Source organism: Oryzias latipes, chromosome 18 (genome assembly GCF_053564925.1).
Source record: "Oryzias latipes strain Hd-rR chromosome 18, Olatipes_Hd-rR_3.1".
NCBI lineage: Eukaryota > Metazoa > Chordata > Actinopteri > Beloniformes > Adrianichthyidae > Oryzias > Oryzias latipes.
The window spans coordinates 17083682-17104026 of record NC_136254.1 but is presented as its reverse complement, the minus strand read 5'-3'; the positions used below and the strand labels follow the sequence as shown (position 1 = coordinate 17104026).

The window sequence follows — 20345 nt, the reverse complement described above, 5'->3', positions numbered from 1 at the left end:
CTTGCAATTATTGTAAAAAATAAAGTTTTTCTCAACTGCAAGAGCAAGCAGAGCACTACAGGTCTGGTTGACGTCCAGTAGGAAAACACTTTAACATGTCACTCACCTTCTAATCCCCACTTGTTGAAGTGGAACATGAGGAAGCAATTCATTCCTAAAAGCTCCAAAGAAATAAGGGGAAAAAAAGTAAAAGTTTGCATTAATGAAATTGTTGTACTTTTCAACTCACTTCTTTTCCTAATATGTTTGATCAAAGTTAACCCTGGGTGCAATCTTCATAGCAGAAATACCAATATTTTCTCTCAGTTGACCCAAAAGCCAACAGTCTATTACGTTACTTTCAGATGACAAAAACACCCTTTCACACTGCACAGTACAAATAAATTGGAGTACAAATAAATTCTATTGGAAGGTTGGGTAGACGGTCTTTTGTTTCTACCAGTATTTCATGGGAACCTGGGACTTGGCAACATTGCGCTCTGCCAGGTATCTCTGTACCTCCTGGATGGCATCAGCTGTGCCACTTTTTTTTCTGCCTGCCCACTTTGATATAAAGTTGTTGCCACAGATTATCATAAAAAAAAGGATTTTAGTAAACGATTTCCAAACAACGATTAGAAAAAAAAACGTTTTGGGTCAGCTTGGCAATAAAGAAATTATTTGTACAAGTGGCAGCTCTTTATTTTCCTCGTCTCTCTTTATCTGTTTTGATCCAAGTTGAATTACAGAACTAAACTTTGCACTGGAATTGTTGAACTTTTTACTCACTTTTTTCCCCAACATGTTTGACCAAAGTTAACCCTGGCTACAATCTTCATAGCAGAAATACCCACATTTTCTCTCAGTTATCACAAAAGCCAGCTGCAGAAGGAAGATTCTGTTGAATAAGTATTTCACATTCTTCAGCAACCTGCAGCTCTGCTCCTCTACAATAACAAAGTTCATGGATGTCCAGAGGAAAAGTACTGACACTCTCTTGTAAGAAGTGAACATTTGAGCACCAAAAAGCTCACCTTTCCTGTATTGGAACAGGCAGAGCAGCTTCCGAAGATACATTTTATGGTACACAGTATGTGACGGCTTATTTTTAACTGTACACAGCTCCTCAGGGGAACCCACAGTACTGCACATGCTGGAGGCGGTTTTGGGAAGTTGACTTTGTTGTGGATGCCATCATGCAAATACAAGTGGAGACGGTTAGGTTTGTCTTTCAGACAAATTGTGCATTTTATGTCGCGAGCATTAAATTTGCCAAGATTGTAGGGATCCCCTCTCTTAAAAGAAAGCACGTTTACCACAAGGAAATGACATTTCAATGCCATTTTTCAAGATGGCAGCGATAGTCTAAATTCTTTTGACCCAGTCTCAACAGTATGGGGTATTAATGCACACAATGCAGTCTGTTGACTTTAGGGATCCTGTTGCGTCAAGAAAAATTAAGGTTTACAATGTAAATCCTTGATGTAAAATTACAGTGAAATTTCAACAATATTAACAGTATTGTAATGTGTTCTTTTTGCATATTGTATGGTGCCATACTGTTAATTACACACAATGGGGATAGCAAAAAAGGAAAAATCCTGTGATTTACAGGAACTTACTGTAAACAACTGAGCACTTTGGGAAAAATAAAGAAATGCAAAATTTTATTTAAAAATCAGCTACTGGAGAACATTGTGGAAATGTGTTCATTGTCTCCCAGCTAGTTTACGTCAGTTTGGCAGCTACTAACTATTTTGTAAAAAAATTTCCTGGAAATAGTAGAATGAATTTTGGGAGTTAAAGTGTGAATTTGTTGATGTTTGTTGCACCATAAGTTAGTTGTTTATGTCTAGGCATGGCATAACTATGCCTTTTCAAGGTTTCTTCATTTTGACCAATGATCTTCTAAACTCCTGGTCAACTTTTTCCATCTTTATGCTGACAATACAATAATTTATTTATTTGAAACAGTATTAAGTGCCTTTTAGTTCACATCATAACTTACACCATTAGAAACAGGTATTCTTCTTTATTCTGAGACATAAAAAACAATCCGGGAAAATGGCTTTTTGTGCTAAAGCTATTTCTGACTGCAACAACCTTCCTTTATCTTTACATTCCATTTCATCTTTGTCACCCCCCTCCCCCCATGCATGTTTCCTATATGTGTTTTCTAATGAGGTCAGTTTTGTTCTATTGTTTGGTCTGTAAAGTTAGCTAAGTTTAAGTAATTACCTGAGTTGATTGTGTTTTTGTTAACCTCTTTCAATTCTTGTTCTTCACACGAAGACTCAAGCCTCTCCTCCACTGGTATGGAGTAATGGAGTCTTGATTTGGGAAGTATTTGTATAAAAGATGAAATTACAGTTGGTTTGTAGATCACTGTGCAGACACGTCTCACTTGTTGGCAGTGACGTCCAAGAGTCCCACCATCACCACCAAGGGACCCTAATGTATAATGTCTGAAGAAAGGGGGGGCAGAGCTAATCAGCAACAAGGAGGGAGGGGCCAATATATACTTGTATGATGTGGAAAAGAAACTATTGATGTGACCATTTTAGTGTTTGTTTGTAGACTATTCTTCTATTAAAGCACTAAGTGTTATTGGAATTGCTTCGGTTAAAAAAAGACTTTTGCATCCAGGCAGATTGGGGTTTGATTCATTTGTTAAATCCATACAGAGGTAACATAGGTTACCGTACATATAATATAAGGTTTCTTCTCTGGTCAGTCTGACTTCTATTTATATTAATTCTTCAATTGTCTTCCAAAGCACTGTCCTTAAATCGTTAGTTTCCCCAAAAACCTCATCCACCTGAAAGACAAAAAACGTTTTTAAAAGTAAGAGTTGAAAATATGAGATTTGATGTTAGCAAACCAAAAACTTGCAGTCTGTTACTGCAGGATGGATGTTAGGGCTTCTAGACGGATTTAAATATTTGAGTTAAGCTCAAGACAAAGGAATATTATTCAAACTAATCAGAGTAAAAACCACCCATAACTGAAACTGCGCCCTATAACTCAGTACGCCCTATGGTCGTGAAAATACGGTTAGGGTATATATAATGTCCACATAAAGAAAACAGTAACTTTAAAAAATCCTACACAATTAGTTTTATACTATGGCCTTTTTTGATAGATGCCATGTCTCCGCTTTCGTTGTGTTTCTGGATTTGGTCATTTGTAGTGGGATTGCTTTTTGTGATTCGGTATTTGGGAATTTGCACATAGATTTGCTGTTGTGTTTTGTTATTTAAAGTTGTGTTTCTTGACTGTAATTTTTTCCGTGATTTGCTGTTGAGTCTCAGTATTTGTTCATTTGTACTGGGATTTGATGTTGTATCTTAAATGTAAACATATCTTGCGCCTCTCGGCCACTGTAATGTATAAACCAATATCAAATCTCCCTTTTATTTCAAAAATCTTATAAAGAGTTACAGTTAAGCAGCTTTACCGCCACCTACAGGAAAATAGCCACTGTGGGTTCAGACAACACCATAGTACTGAAACTGCACTGGTTAGAGTCTCTAATGACTTGTTATTGGCCTCAGAAAAGGGACAACTGTCTATTCTGGTCCTGTTAGACCTCAGTGCATACAGTCAGGAGCGCGAGTCGAGCCGGAGACAGGATCCATAGCCAGGTATAGGAGCAGTAGTAGAGACGAGGTACACGGCCAGGTACAGAGCAGAGACGAGCCAGAGGCAGGATCCACAGCCAGGTGTAGGAGCAGTAGTAGAGACGAGCCAGAGAATCTAGTAGCACTCCCACTCCCACTTACCCGGAGGGGAGTGGGAAAAGAAGGACAGTACATGAATCGCACTCCACCAAACAGAGGGAACTAAATGATGAATCTAATAGGTACCAGTTTGTTAATGTACTGTAAATGGAGAGACCTTTCATTTAGTTAGCAACTAAATGTCTCACAGGTCTCATTTCTAGGACCAATCCTGTTTGTGCTTTACATGCTGCCCTTAGGAAACATAATCAAGAAACACAGCAATAATTTTCGCTGTTATGTGGATGATACACAGTTTTATTTATCCCTTAAACCTGACCAGAATCACCATATAGAGATACTAAATCCCTGCATCAGAGACATCAAGACCTGGATGTCAATTAATTACCTCCTCCTAAACCCAGAAAAAAACGTAGGCCATTATATCAGGTCCTAAAATTCTGAGAAATGCTCTGTCTGATCAGATAGTCTCCCTGGATGGCGTAAAAATAGCCTCCAATTCCACAGTTAGAAACTTAGGGGTTTTATTTTACCAGGATTTATCATTTAAGGCTCAAATATCACAGGCTTGTAAAACTGCACTTTTTTCAGCTACGCAATATAGCTAAGATCAGAAATATATTATCTAAGAGTGATGCGCGAAAAACTCATCCATTCATTTGTTACAAATTGGCTGGATTACTGTAACTCTTTGATAGCAGCGTGCCCTAAAAGGTTTTTTTTATTTTTTATTCTTCAGTTTATTCAAAATGCTGCAGCAAGATTGTTAGCTGGACCTGGCAGAAGAGAACACATCACTCCTGTGTTTGCTTCACTGGCTCCCAGTTGAATCAAGAATCAAGTTCAAAATCCCCTTTCTAACCTATAAGGCTCTAAATGGTATGACCCCATCCTATTTTAAAGATCTCCTCCAGCTTAAGGGTTATTTTTTTACTTTTTCTTGCTGTTAAACGAATAATTATTGCTCTGGGCCTGGAATAACCACTGTGTTTCTGTCCAACACGGTGTGGTAACACAATTTTTTTCCATTCAGCAATATTTTCTATCTGATTTAGGGACTCCGTTAAGCTTCAAGCTCCATCTCCAACTGTAGCATTCAATCTCCCTCACATGGCTCAGACACATGGCGATGTTTTTTTCATTAATGAGGACACTTCTCTCCATGCAGCCCATTGATATCCACAATTTATTTTTAAACATCTTGCACCTTTTTCTCCAGTGCAACGTGTGTTAATCATATCAACAAGCATTGTAGACTAGTCATCGGACAATTAAGGAATTTTGGCGCCAGAAGTTAGAAAGAAACTGTTTTTTAGCTATCTGAGGCTTGGAAGGAGTGACCGGGAGTGATGGGAATTCCTCTTCATCCTCTACCTGGAGGTTATCGACCGCCATTCCGTCATAGTCAATGCTAGCTGATTAGCATCCCAGATCACTGCCAGTATTTGATCTTTTGTGTGCTGCTTTTGCCATTAAGTAGCACAAAGGGGACCAAAATCTTTTAAGAAAAACTTCACAGCTGTTTTTCCTTCTTTTCTGCTCTAAAAAACATTTAAAACTGTTCGGAAAAAATAATGGGAACACACCTTACGTCCTACTCTTGGACCGCCACCTCTACACCATCTCCTCTGCCGCTAAATAGTGTACCGTTGTATTAACACTTTTTCCTGCACCTCAAAAAAGAATGACTTTCATTTTGGATTAGACCAACTTCCACTTCTGGCATGGTCTGTAGCTACATCTACTATTTTCTTTGCTGCTGGGTGCCCTCTGTTGTTTGTTTAACAATAATATATAGTGTTATTTTTTAATCATATCAATGACTTTTATAAGTAACATAATCTGCATATATTTTGGATAAATGATCTTCATTTGCCATGTTGATTTCTAAAAAGTTATTCTTTTTTACAAAATCATTTAAGTAATTCATCTTTGTCATGTGCTTTATTGATATTTCAGGATTCTTAATTCTGTCTGATAACAGCTAGGAACCGGATAATGATAAATCATGTAATAAAATGGTTATGGTAGAACACGGGTGGGATTATATAAATTCGATTCATTCCACTCCCTTTCAAGCAATTTTTATTAATATGTCTAATAATCCTAAATTTGATTAGTTGTTGTATGAATGTATAACTGATGATTGTATTGTTTTTGTGTGTCATTCCTATTTCATTGCTTGAAATAAACCAATTCAAATCAAAATAAAAAAAAACTATAATCCTAACACAAGATCATAACACAACTTTGAGAAAAGTAAACACTGAGTCTGCAGATCTGAGCTGAGTGGAAGGGAGTTCCAGAGCGATGGAGCCACGACTGCAAAGGCTCTGTCACCTTTAGTCTTCAACCAGGTTCTCTTAACAACCAGCGGACCCTGGTCACATGATCTCAGGGACCTGCTGGGAGTGTACAGCTGTGCAAAGGGTCTTTTATATAGACTGGTGCTTGGTTTTTAAGAGATCTGTACATTAAAACCAGGATTTTACAATAGAACGGATGGGGAGCCAGTGCAGCTGGATTAACAATGGGGTGACGTGTGAAAACTTGGATGAATTAGCTAAAAGCCTTGCAGCAGCGTTCTGGACAACCTGGAGCCGTTCTAAAGATTTTTTGCTTACACATGTGAAGATGGAGTTGCAGTAATCAAGACGAGAAGATATAAAAGCGTGGATGAGCATCTCCATCTCAGAACGCGACACATTAGGATTCAGTTTTGCAATGTTTTTAAGATGATAAAAACAAGAACGAACAAGTGACCCGACATGAGAGTCAAAGGTTAAAACCGGGTCGAGAGTCACCCCAAAGTTTCTGACAAAGGGCTTGATAGAGGAAGCAAGTGGACCTATGGGGTGCCAATTGTAAAGCTATACAGTCAAATATTAACAGCAATATATTTGTGTATTTAGCCTGTTACAAGAGTAAAAAAAATCAGGTTACGTTTGTCAAATGTACATTTTTACCTTTTAATCCACGTATATATGAATGTTACATTTAATAAGTAAATATTTAGTTAGCAAACTAAATATTTATGTTAAAGTTAAATATTTGGCTTTTTAACTCAATTTAGTTAGAGCAAAATATTTAACTCTAATCTTAATATCTGTTTGGAAAGAAATATATATATAGGTCAGATCTAAATAGATAATTTGCAAACTAAATGTTTATTTTTTACAAAACTAAATATTTATTGATAAATAAATATAATTTTTGCTAAAAAAAACTATTATATTAACTTATTATTTATAAATACATGAAATAAAATGTGAAAATATGCATTTGAAAAATGAAACTTGTTTTTTCTCCTAAAAAAGGCTAAACAAAAAACAAAAATCTGCTAATATTTGACCATGTAACTTAAAAATGGGACCCCATTTTTCTTTTCTGTGTAAAAGGTCACATTAAGACACAATAATTGATTCACAAAACTTTTAGAAGTCAGAAGTAGTGAGGTCAGAACATCAGTGCCAAACAAACGTATGTGGGGAAAAAAGGCTGTTAAATACTGAGTAGAAAGGAACTGTAAAATAAAACAAAACAACACAAAGCAATTAATAATTTACAACATCTTTATAATTGTCCCTATTGTTAATATCCCGCCGTATCGTGTGAGCGCACATTTTAACCATTCTCCTCAGTTCACATCAGAAACATAAGATTGATGCCTGAGTTGTGGCAGAGACTCACAACAATGCAGCATATGAATGAAAAAACACAAAACTGTCAGGTTTCTGTTACCACGCTGTCTTTTCGAAACAGACGCGGTGTTGAAACGACAGACAACAGACTTCTGAGCATTTTCCTTTAAAGCAGTCTCATATATAGAACCACGTTATTCGCTTCTGGTTTACATTCGCCAAATCTAGTGAGCATCGACGGACAGTGGGGTTTAAAGACCGCAAGTGTGCTCCAAACTGAGCATGCGCACATGCAACCGTCAAGCATCCGTGTTGAACTTTCGACCAATCATACACGACCCGAGCCCTCCTCCCGCCCTCTTCTCCTGAGGTTCTTTCATTAGTCGCACTTTGAATTTCGTCACGTTGCTTCGAACCTATCTTTCTGAAAGCACAAACAACTCTGGTAAGACAAATACAAAACATTAGCTTCCGTGGAAACTGGCTAACCGTTTGTTTATAGTTTTAAATATGATTTTAGACCATTTTAACAGTCATTGTTTGGTTCATGCTTCTTTTTTCTTTGTTCACATTCACAATATTTGACATTTTGGATTCATTTAAAACTTTGTTTTCACACACGGTGGAAGACAATATAGTAAACACAGAAAATAGAGTAACATGGTTTTATATATGAGACTGTAGAACTCAGATGTTGAGCTTCCTTTTTCAATTCAATTTTTTCAGCTTCCACAACTATGATGAAGTTACCCAGAAACTAGCTTAAGGATTTATATGACTCCCTCAAAAAGAAAGAAAGGGGACATTTGAAAGGGGCTTTCCCAGAATTGAGATCTTAACTATTATATGAAATGTTTATGTGTCCAAAATCAATGTTTTTACCATCGACATGGTTTTATAAATATATTTATTTCCTCAGAGGCCCGACTGCCCATCACTGAAACATGGTCCAGGCTAAATCATGGATCCTGCTAAAACACTTTGACGGTTTCCCAAAAGACAGCGACTTTGAGGTGAAAGTAGAGGAGCTGCCGGAGCCCAGAGATGGAGGCAAGTCTGTTTAACTTTATTCAGACACGGAATCCAAACAGTTTTTCCCTCGTTAATTTTCTGTTTTTCCCTCCAGAGGTCCTCCTGGAAGCAGTTTTTCTCAGTGTGGATCCATACCTGAGGTACCGTTAATTGAGTGATGTGGAACAAACACATTCTTTTGAGTGCTTATTGAGTGATCGCTTATCTCTTGTTAATCTCTTCAGGCCGTTCAGCAGATTTCGGATGAAGGAAGGTGACGCGATTATTGGATCTCAAGTGGCAAAGTAAGGAACCAACACAGCTCCCTCAAAACAGAAACACTGCCCACACATCTGCCTTCACTTTCCAAAGCCTTTGATTCCCAGTCAACGAGAAGCAAAAGTGGATATGTTGACATTCTGGGCTGACTCTTCACATGCAAGTCTGTTTTGTATTGCGCAGTTGATAAATAGGAGCAATAAATTCCAAGGGAAAACACAGCTCTCAGAGAGCTTCCAAATGTTGGGCTTGAAGTCCATAAATGGAGTTTACTGGAAACTGTGTGAGGAGATATCTGTGCTCTGCTGAAGCACAAGGATCTGGGGTTCCTTAAGAAGGGCTCCAGAGATATTTGCTAAGTGCTTTATGGATAACTTGCTTGCAATGCGTTTATCCTTCATTAAAGTTTTTTTTCTTTTTGGAAAAAAAACATTTTTTTTTGAATAAAAATAACTTTCTCATCTATTTGGGTAATTTTAAATTATAACTAGAAGGAGCTGCATTTCCAGAAGAAAATGCAGGGATGAATGCTATATTACTGAATGAAAATGAATGATAATGGTAATAATGAAGGGTAATAATTGGCAAAAAAAAAAAGAAATGATCAAAGTTGACCATAAATGAAGTGAAAACGGCACAATAACAAAAATATATTTTTGTGAAAAATGCCAGCACCGGGTCTCGAGCCAGCGAGCTTCTGCATCAAGGATTCCTCATGTATTTCAATGGACGCAAAATCCTGGAATATCTTGAAAAGTTCAAGGATTTTAAGGACCAAACGTCATAACTGGAAAAAGCTGAAAGAGCTGAACATTTTTGAAAGTTGAATGGTTAAAATAGCTGAAAAATTGTTGAAGGAGTTAAGCACCAAAAAATGGCAGAAGATACTATTATAAAGAAATAAATAAGTAAATATAACAGGAAAACAATGGGTTGAATGCTTTATAGCATTCAACCAAATACTGGTTATGTCCAAATTCCTTCCCTACTCACAACATAGTGCACTGTATATTGCGTTCGCCATTTTGTAGATCTGTCCAAATCTACAATTCCAAAATTGAGTGCCCTAGAAATTTTAAAATAAGTATTTGCAAAATAAAACACTGTCCATCGATGCTCAGTAGATTGGCGAATACAAACCAAAATGCATTGCATTTGAGCAATTTAAGTGAAAATAAAGTATTTTAACTTTTTTCTCTAATCTGTCCACATTTTCATTATCAGAACACAGTGGATTCATAATTAGTCTTTGTAAAATGCTCATATTTATTAGGTTTATACTTTGTGAAATCAGTGACATCATATTTGCCATTAAAAATAAATTAGTTGTGAGTCCGACTTGTTTTTAAAATCTGGGGACTAGATCGTGCTGCACAATAGTTTTTTTAGTAACTAGGGAGTGAGGAGGGAATTTGGGCATAGCCAATGTCTCTTTATTTTTCTATTTTTCTGGAAGTAGAGACTGCCTGAAGCTCAAAACAAGAATGCTTAGCCACAGCAGAAAAAAAGCCTAAAATCAAATCAAATAAAAAAATGTCTGCTTTGTTATAGTTTCAAATGTGCCAACCCCCCCACAAATCAAATAGTTCTTTGGCTATGTTCATGCCCTTATTTCAAATATTCTCTAGAAACTGCTGTTTATTTATTTGTTGCAGACATTTTTAATAACTATGACGACTTTAATGCTTGACCAGACACCGGAGACTCCAATGCAGATCCATTGTTTGTAACGTGCAAAAGTAAACAAAATACTTTTTGTCCAACAAAATGCTTTTGTTTATTATTGAGCATAAAACATGTTTTGTTTTTGTTTTTTGAAAAAAGCTAATTTTCAAGGTTTTCAAAATTATTTAATGGAACCTGGTAAATGAAGCAGTTGAAAAACCCGGACCTGGCCACCCTCCCTATACACAAACCACCACAAAAGACCCAACCTGCAGCTAAACAGGTGCACTAAATCATGGGATGTAGATGGATGACTTTATTAATCCCACAATGGGGAAATTTCATTTATCTGTGGCAGCAACACGACATTCAGAAATAATCTATATAATATAACATCAATAAAGGACATCACAAATTACATTTATATTAGATAATTAAAAATATTACTAAAATTATTATGAAAAATTATTATCAAAAATGAGATTCTTATTAAATAAAGAAATAAATATTAAATAAATACAGCTGCAAAAGTGTAAAAAACATGCGGTCTGCAAAACATGTAAACTGTAAAAAAACATTAAAAAAATTTTCAAAATACAGAAATAACTAATGAAGTTCACACCAAGAACAAAAACAAACAACTGTTCAGGAACAAAAAACAATTTAAAAAACAATTTAAGATTGAAAAACAACAACTACAACAAAAGTAAATGAATCAATGACTAAACAGAAAAACACCCCTGGGACCGTGGAGTGTCACTTTGACATGGTGTTGTACAAGAACTGTACAACACCTGTACAACTGTACAACACTGTACAACAAATGTAGAAGAAGAAGAAGCCCTTATTGTTATTGTACATAATACAACGAAAGTGTAGCAGCCTTGGAGTGGTGATACTATAAATTGAAATCAAAATATGTACAAGTAACCAATAAAAATACAGGTATAAAAATAGAATACAATAAAGTGCACTATGAATAAATATTGTGTGTGGAAGTAGATGAAGTTGTCAATTGGAGCAGAGTGGGAAGTTCTGCTGCATACTGCAGTATGTAGAGTGTGTGTAAACAGTCAGAGTGGGGTGTAGTTTGTGGAGGTAAATGTGTTCATTATGGTAACTGCCTGACTGTGGAAAGAATCTGTTCCTGAGTCTGTTTGTCCTGGTTCTGATGGACCAGTACCTCCTGCCAGAGGGCAGCAGGTCAAACAGAGGGAAAGCAGTTGGGTGGAGTCAGTGATGATGCTAGTCACTGTGCTAAGGCAGTTTAAATGGTAGATGTCATTCAGTGAGGGGAGAGGGCAGCCGATGATCCTCTGCGCTGTCTTTACCACTCTCTGGATATCGTGGCTACAATGGCGGCTGCAGTAACTTCTATTAACTTTTGACCGTAGACTAATGTAGCATAAATCCTAAACATCCTTGGCAGGAATTCTTAAAATCTCAAGATTTTTGGGAATCATTTCAGCTGTAATGTCTTGACAAGCTTCCCTCAGGGGTGGGAAGTCGTGTTTCTATATTAGTTTTGTTCTATGCCATGATGCAAATAACATTTATTAATAAAAAAATGTCATTTCTTGGTTTATCAAAAACTAGTTGGGACAAACCAACAGGAATTTATTATTTGTAAAAAAAAATAATAAAAAAGGTTTGTTTGGTTGATTTGACCATGAGGTAAAATAGTCTGAATAAACGTAATTTGCTTGTGAGACTTTTCTGAATGATCCTACCTTATTATCTATCATTTACTATATTGCTACACAATTAAATGTCAACTAAAACCTATTGAAACAATATTTAATGATGGTTTTGTTTTTTACTATAATCTAGGGTGATCCAAAGTAAAAACTCCGCCTTTCCTGTGGGAAGCCATGTGGTGAGTTCTTGTGGTTGGACGACCCACTCCATCTCAGATGGGAAGGACCTCACTCCTGTCATGGCTGACTGGCCTAAAGATGTCTCTCTGTCACTGGCACTGGGAGCCATCGGCATGCCAGGGTAAGACGAGTACAGCTGAATGTCTGCAAAGTGGTTTGTTTGATGTAAAAGTGTCTCTTTACAGTGATGAAAGTCTTCCGGGAATTCCCGGAAATCCGGGTTTTTGAGCAAACCGAACGTACTTTCCGGGAAATAAAGACCTGATCTCTACGGACAAATCGCTTTCCGGATTAGAAAATGGTCTGAAATCAGCTAATTTTAGCTTTATTTTCTATATTTCTCCGCAGATCGCTTCCTCTATGGTCGTGGCCATCTTTCGTCTTCCCGGCCTAATTGACCAATGACGGGACGTTTTAGTTGCTTTCGGATGCGTCGACGGGTCTGATTGGCTCTGTCTGCACCACGTGGTCAGCGTGACTTGCTTCCCTAGAGACCAAAACTGGCGGACCCACGCTAAACTTTCACAAACACATCTGAAGAGTTTGCGATCAAATTTGTGTTAAAATAATGGCAGGCATCGTCATTATTGAGCGTGGTCACGACCTCAGTTGTGAGAAGACGATAAAAAACAAATTGAAGTGGTCTTGGCTGGAAAAAAAAAAAAGATTTTTAAGGTAGTGTAGGTCAAATACTTTTTTGTGTAAAATAATCTCAAAACCACATTTTGAAATAATTTCAATTTTAGTTTTGAGTTTCAGTTTTTATTTTGAATACATTTCTCTATCTAATTTATTTGTATTTCCTAATTACCATGATTTAGTTCAGTATAGTTAACATTAATTATAAGTATTTGATGGTTTGGACCCGCACTCCCTTAAAAAATAATGTTTACAATGTTTAGTTTAGTTTGTATGTTTGTTTTGATATTTCCCAGATTACTTAGTATTGGTGTTAAAGAATTGATGTATTATGTTATAGAATTATAGTTTAAAGCAGATCCCATATTTTGATGTAGTTATAGTTTGAGAAAACAGTGCAAGTGGATGTTGTACATCAGTCATTTCTAAAGCAGAAATAATGTATAAATAACTGAGGTATTTTCATAGAATATCATAGTTACTGGTGTTCTTTTTGCCATTTGGGGCTTTGATGTTACTATATTTTAGCAATTGTATGTTTTGCAGCTTTAAGGAAAAGCGTAGATTGTAGGATTGTGTTACTTTGAGCAATTTTCCAAATTCTTTTTTAGGACCAGCAAGTCCTTAATGGAGAGTCAAACTAGGGGTTTGAATGACAAATCATGATGCTCCAATTAGTCTTAGTTTCTTGATAAAGAAGTGAATAACTAGCTGCCAGAATGCACCAGAATGCATCTAAGACCACGTATTTTTCCAAAATTTCGCTCTGTGCCCGCCATATCGCTCAAAGAAAAGTTCAGGGATTTTTTCCTTGCCTGACTTTCATCACTGCTTTAAGGATGTCTTGAACAGAACTCTTCCACAAAAAGGTGAGTCTCTCATTTTTGGTGTCTGCAGCCTGACTGCTCTGTATGGGGTAGAAGAAGTTTTGGACCTGAAGGAAGGGGAAACTCTGCTGGTGAATGCTGCAGCAGGAGCCGTGGGCTCTGTGGTGGGACAGATTGCCAAAATCAAGGGCTGTAAGGTGGTGGGTTCAGCAGGATCGGAGGCAAAAGTGGCGTTTCTGAAGGAGTTGGGGTTTGATGAAGCCTTCAACTACAAAACTGTCTCTTCCCTGGAGGAGGCTCTGAGGAAGGCTTCTCCTGATGGATACGACTGCTTCTTTGAAAATGTAAGTAGTGCTGGTCATCTTTAAGCCTTTTCTCAGTTTTGCACGGTGGCCCTGAAGTGCAAATCACATCAACAAATCACTCAACCCGACAAATAGTAACGATCACAACGACAATTAACAAAGCAAACAAAAGAATAAAAAAACAACATTACATTTTAGAAATCAAAACAAAATTCCAGAAACCAAAACACAATTTCTTAAAAAAAGTTTCTGTAAAAAAAAAAAAAAAAGTTTCAGAATTCTAAAGTCATTTTCAGAAATCAAATATATTAAAAAACGAAACACAATAGGAAACTGGAGAAGCAAAACTATGCGACATCACTGATTGAATGATGACGTTTGTCCATCCTTTCAACTGAGAGTTATTTGGAATAGAGTGATACTGAGTTATGCTCTGTGCTAATAAAAAAAACTAAGCATTGAAGAGGCATTTAAAAAAACTCAATCATCAAAAATTAAATGTCATCATCCAATCGTTGAATTATCCATTATCCATCAACCTCAATTTCTTATTGTTTCTTTTTTTTTACTTTTCACTTGGTTTCTGAAAATTACTCTTGTTTTCCAAAACATATCATTTTTATATTCATTTTTTGGAATTGTGTTTTTTTTTTCTGGAATTTTGTTTTGACTCCTAAAATGTAATGTTTTTATGAATTATTTATTTGTTTTGATTTTCAATTGTCGTGATCTTTTAATGTTTTTGCAATAAGTTATTTGTGTAATTTATACTTCAGGGCCACCGTAGTTTCACACTAACGAACTAAATAAATGATTGCACGTTTTCTAAGCTTTTATAAAACATTAAAAAAATTGACCATTTTAAATATTGTATGTCATCACTGCAGTTTGAGTTTATTAGGTTAAAGCCCTCATCAGAGAACATATGCAGTGATACGGTGACAATTTCATTACAAACTGCTGCTTTCAACAAATTTTATTTTGCAGGAAAACACATTTTTTGTTATTTGTAGTGTAGATTAATTCCGCTGTAGTGATACAGTTTGTTTGAACTTAGTTGAAGAATTGTCTTTGTTTTTTATTTTAGGTCGGAGGCCATTTTTCAACTGCAGCAATACAACAAATGAAAAACTTTGGGAGAATAGCTGTTTGTGGAAGCATCTCTTTGTACAACGACACCACACCTCAGACAGGTCTGCAATTCCTTCAGTCTTCCTGATTTAGACATTTTCCGGTCAAATGTCTGTGATCGGATCATAGATCGTATAAGAATTGCACTGTGTACATGGTCCCAGAAAAACTTCATCCGATTATAACGTTTACAAATGCCACACTTTCGATCGGAATAAATTATTTTGACCTGTGCAGAACTGTCTAAAATACCGGAAACTGCCGTAGAAGAAGAAATGGGGAGTTCCGCCGTAAACAGACAAAGCTGCGGAATAGAGCAAGATGATCTTCTAAACGTGCTTTTATTATTGTTATGATTATTTATTCATTTATTTTATTAAGTGCCTGTTCGCTCATAATTTTTCTAAATGTTATTATTGTTGGCCGCATGGACCCGGAAGAAGAGTTAGGATTAGGCTAATACGAGCCAACAACTTTAAACTTTGGATGCGCTTAAAATCTGTGAGGTCAATGCTGCAGTCTGCATCTTGGCTGCACGTAAATATGAAGGAATTACATCAGCCTTTATTTTGTCTGGGCACGACTGGTAACACAAATTCACGTGATTGTTTACACAGTTTCTCAGGACTGTTCGGAGCGGCATTTCTGCATTCAAAAGCCGCCCCGCCAGCTCACACACCGTCCCAAAGCCGCTCCACTGCAACCAGCAGCTCGCTCACGCAGAGCAGCTAGACCACATTATTGAAACTCTGGCCCGTAGGCCAAATTTGGCCCACAGTGTAATTATAATTGGCATATAGTAATCATATCAAATCTGCATTAGAGCTGGCCCGTGGTACATACTGTACTGCTAATACACGGACAAACAGGCGGTTTCCAGAGAGGTGGGAGGCAGATTATCTGTTCACAAATAGAAAGGACAGACCTGTTTGTCTTGTGTGCCGAGCTAATGTGGCTGTAACAAAAGAATATCACATAAGAAATCACTATATGAAAAGGTTAAACATAACGTATCAGTTGCAGTTAATTTTTCAATAAATATTAAGTTTGGCCCGCGACATTACTTCACTGCTTCATTTTGGCCCACTGTGAATTTGAGTTTGACACCCCTGAGCTAGACGCTTTGCGGTCCGAAGCCTCCTCTGGAGCGCACCCTTCCCTCGCCACGCCCCTATTATCATGTCAACTTGCTGCTATGATGACCGTATTTTGTTTTCTCTGTGGACTGGAGGAGTGCGCGGGGGGGGTTATGCGCGGGGGAATACTATGGAGCCCCAAATTGTTCATGATTTTTAAAAAAAAGTAATATATCCTTATGCAACCTTTCAATCAACCAATATATCTCTCACAAATATATAAAAAGATCATGAAATTGTGAGAAATCTGCACGCAGATTTGAAAATATATTTTTATTTCATTATATTATTACCGGTAAATATATTTCATTTTGCTTTAAAAACCTGTTCATTATTTTAAAACAGCATTCTAAAATTTTCATGTTTAAAGATGTTGACTATTATTATAATTCTTTGGCTTTTCTTTTTTTGGAACTCGGATTTCAAAATCAATATTTTCCAAAGTAGCTTTGTTTTTATTTCACATTGCTGTTTTTCAGGCTGACTTATTTATTTCATAATGAGCTTTTTCAGCAGAACGAGTCTGTCTGTCAATCAAACCAAACAAGGCGGAGACACTTAGAGAGATTGGCTACTCCTTTAATCTGACATAAGGAGCAGCACCCTAACTACATCGATTGAAGATGCTTCAGCGAACGTGCACTACCCCTTAACACTAGGTGGGAGTATGCACCTCAACACATCGACAGTCTTGCCAGATTGGTTCTAAATTTGTGGGTAAAATGGCTTTGGGTGGGTATGGATAATTTGGGCGGTTTTAGGGTCGGTTCGGCAGGTTTTTTTCTCTCATGAAAGTATAGTAGCGGACTAAGTTAGGCTTGGTGGCTGTTGGAGTTCCGATAATCTTCTATGTACTGGAGCTCCATGAACGCACAAGGCATTTTTTTTTGTTCAGTTTTATGTGACAATTAAGCACAAAAAACAGAAGAATCTTTCCTATAACTATACAAGTATGTTTTACTTGTGATTAATAATAAAGTAAAATAAATATTTTGTTTTGCCAGGGTGACAAATGAGCCAGGACCGCCCCTGAAGACAGTACATGTTGAATGAGTTTGAATAACGAGTGAAACTTTAAAAATGAGTGAAATTATGCCGTTCACTGGAAACACTGGGTTTTTCAAAGGGTGTTGCGGCTCCCTGTGTTTTCATTTCTGTGTGAAACTGATCCAAATGGCTCTTTAAGTGGTAAAGGTTGCAGACCCCTGGACTAGAGTGTGTTTGTGTTTTGTTAGGGCCGTACCAACACCTGACCATGATCACTAAGCAGCTGAAGATGGAGGGCTTCATGCAAAGCAGGTGGACACACAAGCATCCTGAAAGCCTCAAGAGGCTGATGGCGTGGTTCAAACAGGTAATGTGGAGCATCAATCAGGAATGAAAAGATTTCTGTGTCACTGCTATTAATTGTAAACACACATAACACCTCTGCAGGGAAAACTGCAATGTCGGGAACACGTCACCAAAGGCTTTGAAAACATGCCAGCTGCTTTTATGGGGATGCTGAAAGGAGACAACACTGGCAAAGCCATTGTTGCTGTCTGATGGATGACCAATAAAGGTCTTTACACAATTAATGAAGGAGGATTTTACATATACTGCACTGGAAAATTACTACAATAGATGTATTGTCTTTTCAGTGTTTATTAACACTGAATTTAACTAAATTACCGTAAATTCCGGGTTATAAAGCGCACCCGATTACAAGCCGCACACACCTATTTTAACGTGCTTTAATATTTTTGTACATACACAAGCCGCATCAGTATACAAGCCGCTGCCTCGACAAAGCGCGTCCTGACTACCAGAGTGTGCATGGCTCATCACCACACTGTGGGCTGGTACTGGCCTTGTGTTAAGCTCATGTATCTAATTACACCCACATCTGAAACAGCATGGACCTCTATTCTGTTCACAAGTTCCTCAGTTATGGGTTTTTTTATTTGATTTTTTTTTATTTTTTTTAACTTATTGACAAACTAGGTATCATACATAAAATTACTAACAGTAACCATATAATCAACATTACATCCCTCAGTTATGATGAGGAAATTTACATCCGCGATCCCCCATTTCCCATGAGTCTTAGGGGCTAAAGGCGGGGCCAACGCCCGGCTCGCCACACTGTTGTTCGTGTTTAAGAATGAGCAAGGAGCAGCAGTGCATGGAGGGGTGAAAAGGAACAGCTCTCCTTCCACTTGTGTCGCGGCAGCATTATGGTACTAACGGGGCTGGTTAAAAAACATCAGTAAAATAGCGCGCGCCTCAGCGCGATACGCGCGCCTCAGCGCGGCGCGTTCGTCAGAAGCTTCCTTTCACAACAAACACTTGTTGCTCCCCGGACGCCTCTGCGCTCCGCGCTCGCCAAGCGGGCTCCTTGTCTCCCCTTCCTATCCGAAAAGCTCACATGGTGGCTGTGAGCTTTTCAATGCAAAATTCCGCTCAGTCAGAAACCGTAAAAACGACCAAATGGATTTGTGTTTCCAGTCGTGTCCCGACAAAATAAAGGCTGATGTTATTCACACATATTTACGTGCAGCCAGCCGAGTCACTATGACTCAGAGGTAAATACACTTCTGAGCATGCGCTGTTCTCTCCGTCACGCAGCTGACCGGCATTTCCATTTACTGATGGGGGATTTTTTCACGCTGCTTTTAACGATTGCTTTTAACTTGAAAGCTTTATCATATTGTAGCGGCGATCAAGTGCACGTTGGGTCTAATGGCACCAAAGGATTCTGGGATGCGGCCGGGCATGCGTGTTTCTTTTTGTTGAACCATGACTGAAGTGTCTAAGACCTGAAGTGACCTCCATGCTGTTTGGCTGCTCAGAGGTGTGTTAAAAAAAATGACTTGTGCTTGGTGGTGGATGGCGCATACAAAACCATTCACCGAGCCCGAATGTTCGTTCATGGCGGCCGCCAATCAAATCCATAAATTAGCCGCGTCGCAGAATAAGCCGCAGGGCTGTGAGCGCAGGAAAAAAGTAGCGGCTTGTAGTCCGGAAATTACGGTAATAAGTTTGAGAAATGTCTGTATTTTTTCAATAGAATTTAGTTTTGTTAAAACATTTTTGTAGTTTTCAAAGGCTTTTCTTTTTCCTGTTTTTTCCATGAAAGAAGCAAAGAAAAAAACGGACACGGCTTCTACCTGAATGAATAAAATCCATCTGTTACAATTGCTTGTTTTAAAACTGCATAGTTAAAACTGTAAGCAGATCTTTCTTATTTACTTTATAATAAAAGTTTTCTTTGATCTTTCTTGGTGTTTACTGGTCTTGTATGTATTGTAAAACTAATTTAAATTTGTATCTTAATTTGATGATTGACTGATGATTTGTTGTAAATATACAACTTTAAATCTCGTTACATTACTTTTTTTTTTTTTTGGTGGCCCTAAAAGTCCTTCGTAAATATGAACTTGTTTATTTCCTGAAATTAGTCTGAAGCAATCTGTGTGCTGCCTCCTAGAGATTGAAACGAGGTAGTAAAGTTGAATTTCCCGATTCATCAGCCGCTGTTAGTCCCAAGATATTTAATAAGTTTCACGTCTATCTTTGCAGTTAAAGAACTTGATAAATGCAGAAAATGCACCTCCTTCTTTCCGCTTTTCTTCCTCTTTTACTAACATGTACATCTGCATCCTCACTTGCAATCTTCCTCCTGAACAATCTTCCTTGCATTGTTCTTCTTTTTGCTGCATGTTTCACTTGTACCAGTGACGTGCAGTCAGGAGAGGCAGGTGCCTCACCTGTCATTATGGGAAGAAAAGAGAAAAAATAAATTAAATTATTATATTTAATCAGTAATTTCTGCTTTGCTGTCATTTTCCATTTAAATGTACCATTTTTGGGTGTTTTGTCTTTTCAAAATCGCTGAATTTCCGCATTTGCCATTCAGATACTAAGAAGTGACGTGCGATGAGGCACCAGCCCGCTGAGCCTCACCTTGGATTGCGCAATACCTATGCAGTCAGACGGTACTGCTGTCTCTCTGTATATCGGTTCAATCACTTGTACTATATGAGCTGAATTTAGATAATTTAGCAGATGTATATGATGTACAGTGTTTTTTTTTATAAATAACTGAATGTGAGGGACGTGTTTCTTGTGCTGAG

At 37.5% G+C, this 20345-nt stretch overlaps 1 protein-coding gene across 1 annotated transcript; it reads left to right on the top strand.

Moving 5' to 3' along the window:
• Positions 1 to 7663: 7663 nt before the first annotated feature.
• On the top strand, positions 7664 to 19489 carry LOC101171947 (prostaglandin reductase 1). The gene is made up of 9 exons (XM_023948865.2): positions 7664 to 7805; positions 8280 to 8410; positions 8487 to 8532; positions 8617 to 8676; positions 12146 to 12313; positions 13729 to 14002; positions 15051 to 15156; positions 17466 to 17584; positions 17665 to 19489. The coding sequence occupies exons 2-9, from the start codon at positions 8305 to 8307 to the stop codon at positions 17773 to 17775; spliced, it is 990 nt and encodes a 329-aa protein (XP_023804633.1). The 5' UTR covers positions 7664 to 7805; positions 8280 to 8304; the 3' UTR covers positions 17776 to 19489.
• Positions 19490 to 20345: the final 856 nt, after the last annotated feature.

What these genes read in the sequence shown, in the direction of transcription:
- LOC101171947 (XM_023948865.2), top strand. Translation starts at nt 8,305, where the DNA reads ATGGTCCAGGCTAAATCATGGATCCTGCTAAAACACTTTGACGGTTTC. An exon ending in GCCGGAGCCCAGAGATGGAG is followed by an intron (nt 8,411 to 8,486) that starts GCAAGTCTGTTT and finishes TTTTCCCTCCAG; the next exon opens with AGGTCCTCCTGGAAGCAGTT. An exon ending in TGATGGCGTGGTTCAAACAG is followed by an intron (nt 17,585 to 17,664) that starts GTAATGTGGAGC and finishes ACACCTCTGCAG; the next exon opens with GGAAAACTGCAATGTCGGGA.